This window comes from Amphimedon queenslandica, unplaced genomic scaffold, assembly GCF_000090795.2.
Source record: "Amphimedon queenslandica unplaced genomic scaffold, v1.1 AMPQUscaffold_12945, whole genome shotgun sequence".
NCBI lineage: Eukaryota > Metazoa > Porifera > Demospongiae > Haplosclerida > Niphatidae > Amphimedon > Amphimedon queenslandica.
In genome coordinates this window covers 46,600-49,299 of record NW_003546819.1, presented here as the reverse complement: position 1 = coordinate 49,299, position 2,700 = coordinate 46,600, and the positions used below count along the sequence as shown (strand labels likewise).

At 32.0% G+C, this 2,700-nt stretch overlaps 1 protein-coding gene across 1 annotated transcript in view; it reads right to left on the bottom strand.

Annotated features, from left to right (window-relative positions):
• Nucleotides 1–2,700, bottom strand: part of LOC109586104 (uncharacterized) — a 24,653-nt gene that overhangs the window by 7,323 nt on the left and 14,630 nt on the right. Inside the window, exons 9-11 of the mRNA XM_020002275.1 lie at nucleotides 2,343–2,441; nucleotides 1,868–1,966; nucleotides 577–675 (exon numbers count right to left, since the gene is read on the bottom strand). Coding sequence (XP_019857834.1) covers nucleotides 577–675; nucleotides 1,868–1,966; nucleotides 2,343–2,441 — 297 coding nt within the window. The remainder of the gene's footprint in view (nucleotides 1–576; nucleotides 676–1,867; nucleotides 1,967–2,342; nucleotides 2,442–2,700) is intronic.

Genomic DNA, 2,700 nt, shown 5'->3' with positions numbered 1-2,700 from the left:
TTATCCAGTGTCTATAGTTGGCTCATGGACTTTAATAAGTGCCACTAGAAGATATAGAAGCAAAGATATTAGTTTCTCCCATTCTACTCTTAGTAACTAAGACTCCAAAATGGCGGCAGGAAAATTTTACTTTATTTACGTATCACAATGAATATACTCAAAATTCTATGAATATGCTTAGCGCCAACTGGTCTATAACTGCTCTGATGAATTTATAGTATCTGGAAGAATATGCAAATGCAGAGAAAGGATACCAAGAAGACTAGCTAGAGCACCAACATCCATTTTCAATTAATATTAATGATTATTAAAGTTATATAGTCATAGCAAGTCACAATGCGTCACTGCAGAATTTCTGCAGCAGCTAACAAGTCTGGTATATACGAGGTTCCTGACCCTCTGTTTTCGCAAGGGTCACGCCTGACTAACCTACAACATGGTATGTACACATGTTGTACATGCATATGTACACTGTGTATGTACATGTGTATGTACACTGTGTAAAGTGTGTATGTACAATACATACACAATTTTATTTCTAAAATAAAATTTAATACTGCAATTAAAATAACTTACATTGTTCAAAGGTAAAAGACGAACTCCTTTCTTCAGCAGCAATTCTACAACATCACAGTTTCCTTTTCTTGCTGCTTTAATAAGAGCAGTATCTCCATCCTATAATAATGAGATAAGGATAGATTTATTAGATTGGTTTCTAATGTTGCTGTTGCCTCCCAAAAGGATAATTTTGATAGTGAAACTGAATTGAAATACTGTATATGCCATATAATTCATGGGAATCAAATTGTGTAATTTTTGCATTTTAGAAAAATTTGCAAAAATAAAATCTGCAAAATAGTGTGTTGATTATAGTAGGTGTGGTAATTACATTAAAATCGCAAAAAAATTAATTTGCAAATACAAAAATGCAGCTAAATCGTGAAACTTTACACCCACAAAATATATGGTGCATATACAGTATTTACATTCATCATACTATCTAAACTATATTTATGGGAAGCAACAGCAACATTAGAAAACATTAGAAAATTTGTATGAATGAGACTTTGTAATTACATGAGGCATATAATGTTCAGTAAGCAGCACGGAAGTCAAAAGTTAATTAACTGTTTCACAAAGCTTTTGTGAAGCACTTCCAGAAGTGGTTCACAAAACTTTGTGAAACAGCTAATTAACTTTTCATTTCTAAAATCTTGGTATAACTATTTTTGTCAATATTCAACTGATATGGCTAACAGAGAGACTACTATATACATGTATATAATTTTAGAGGTTCAAGCTTCTATTTCTCATGCATGAACACCTACATGTACATTTACATCAAGTTTATTATTATTATTATACTGCATGTATCTAAAAATATAGTATGCATCAATTATTATTTTGATTACTCTATACGTGGAAATTTTCGAGGGGATAAATTTTTGCAAATGATGAATTTGCAGAATTTTGCAAAGCCAAATTTTCACGAATTGTTTTGAAGTGGCACCATTTTTGTAATAATTTGGAGAGTTAAAATTAATTTTTGCATGTTTTAATTTGCAAATGAAGCCCGTTTTGCAAAATTCATGAAAATTCATCTCCTCAAAATTTTTCACATATAGGGTATTTATTTATGTAGAGGTGTGGTCCAAGAGAGAGACCATGTGCATGACTAGAATGGAATAAGAGAGAGAGAGAGAGTTTATTTCCCTAAAGATTCGTTTGTTAAAAGTCTATTTCTCTTCTTGGGCACTCGTGTGGCAGTCAAGAACTTGCTAAATACAAGTGGAGGCAACCAGCCTCATTACATTAGAATGATAGTTCATAAGTGATAACATTTTGTTAAAAGAAGTAATATACTCACTGTATCTCTAAGGTAAGTTTTAGCTCTTGCAGACAATAAAATTTGTACCACATCATGATATCCTCCTCCTGCAGCAACATGAAGAGAAGTAGCTCCAAACTATAAGAAATACAAGGAAACATTTGTACATGTTAGTCTATTACAAAAACATTGTACTTTTAGTAAAACTGAAAATTTTGGCAGGATAAAAAATTGCAAACTGATAAATTTTATAATGGCAGTTTCTCAAAGAACAATCTGCCAATTTTAACTCTTTAATATATTATTTCTACAGTGATCAATGTTATTATGCATGTACATGTGCACTATGTACTACAGTCCATGTACATCGACTACACTGTACCAAGTGGATTATGAAATGAAGTCACAAAAAATATATGTACATACATGTACCTGATCCATGTCCAAGGGCAGCAGGCTATCAACATAACAACATGCTGTACATGTACATGTATGCATATACTGCAGTAGTTACCTCTTCGGGATTTTGATAGTTTACATTAGCTCCTTGAGACAGTGCAGACTGGACACCAGTAGAATCACCTCTTTTAGCAGCTTCATATAACTCCTTATTCTACAATGAATCATATATACAGTAAGTTAAATACTGTACATTCAGAAGTATTGATTGGAGTTACATTTGGCAATTTACTAAAATTTATAATTGACAAATTTTTAATAATTCTAGTGGCTGCATGTGGTCAAAATGAACTAAAATGGCAGATTTTACTTTGGTGGTGTTTATCACACTTTCCTGCCAATAATTCCAGCACTGTCATGAAGTGAAGCTATTCAATTTTTCACATTATTATTACTACTACTAAGTTCATATT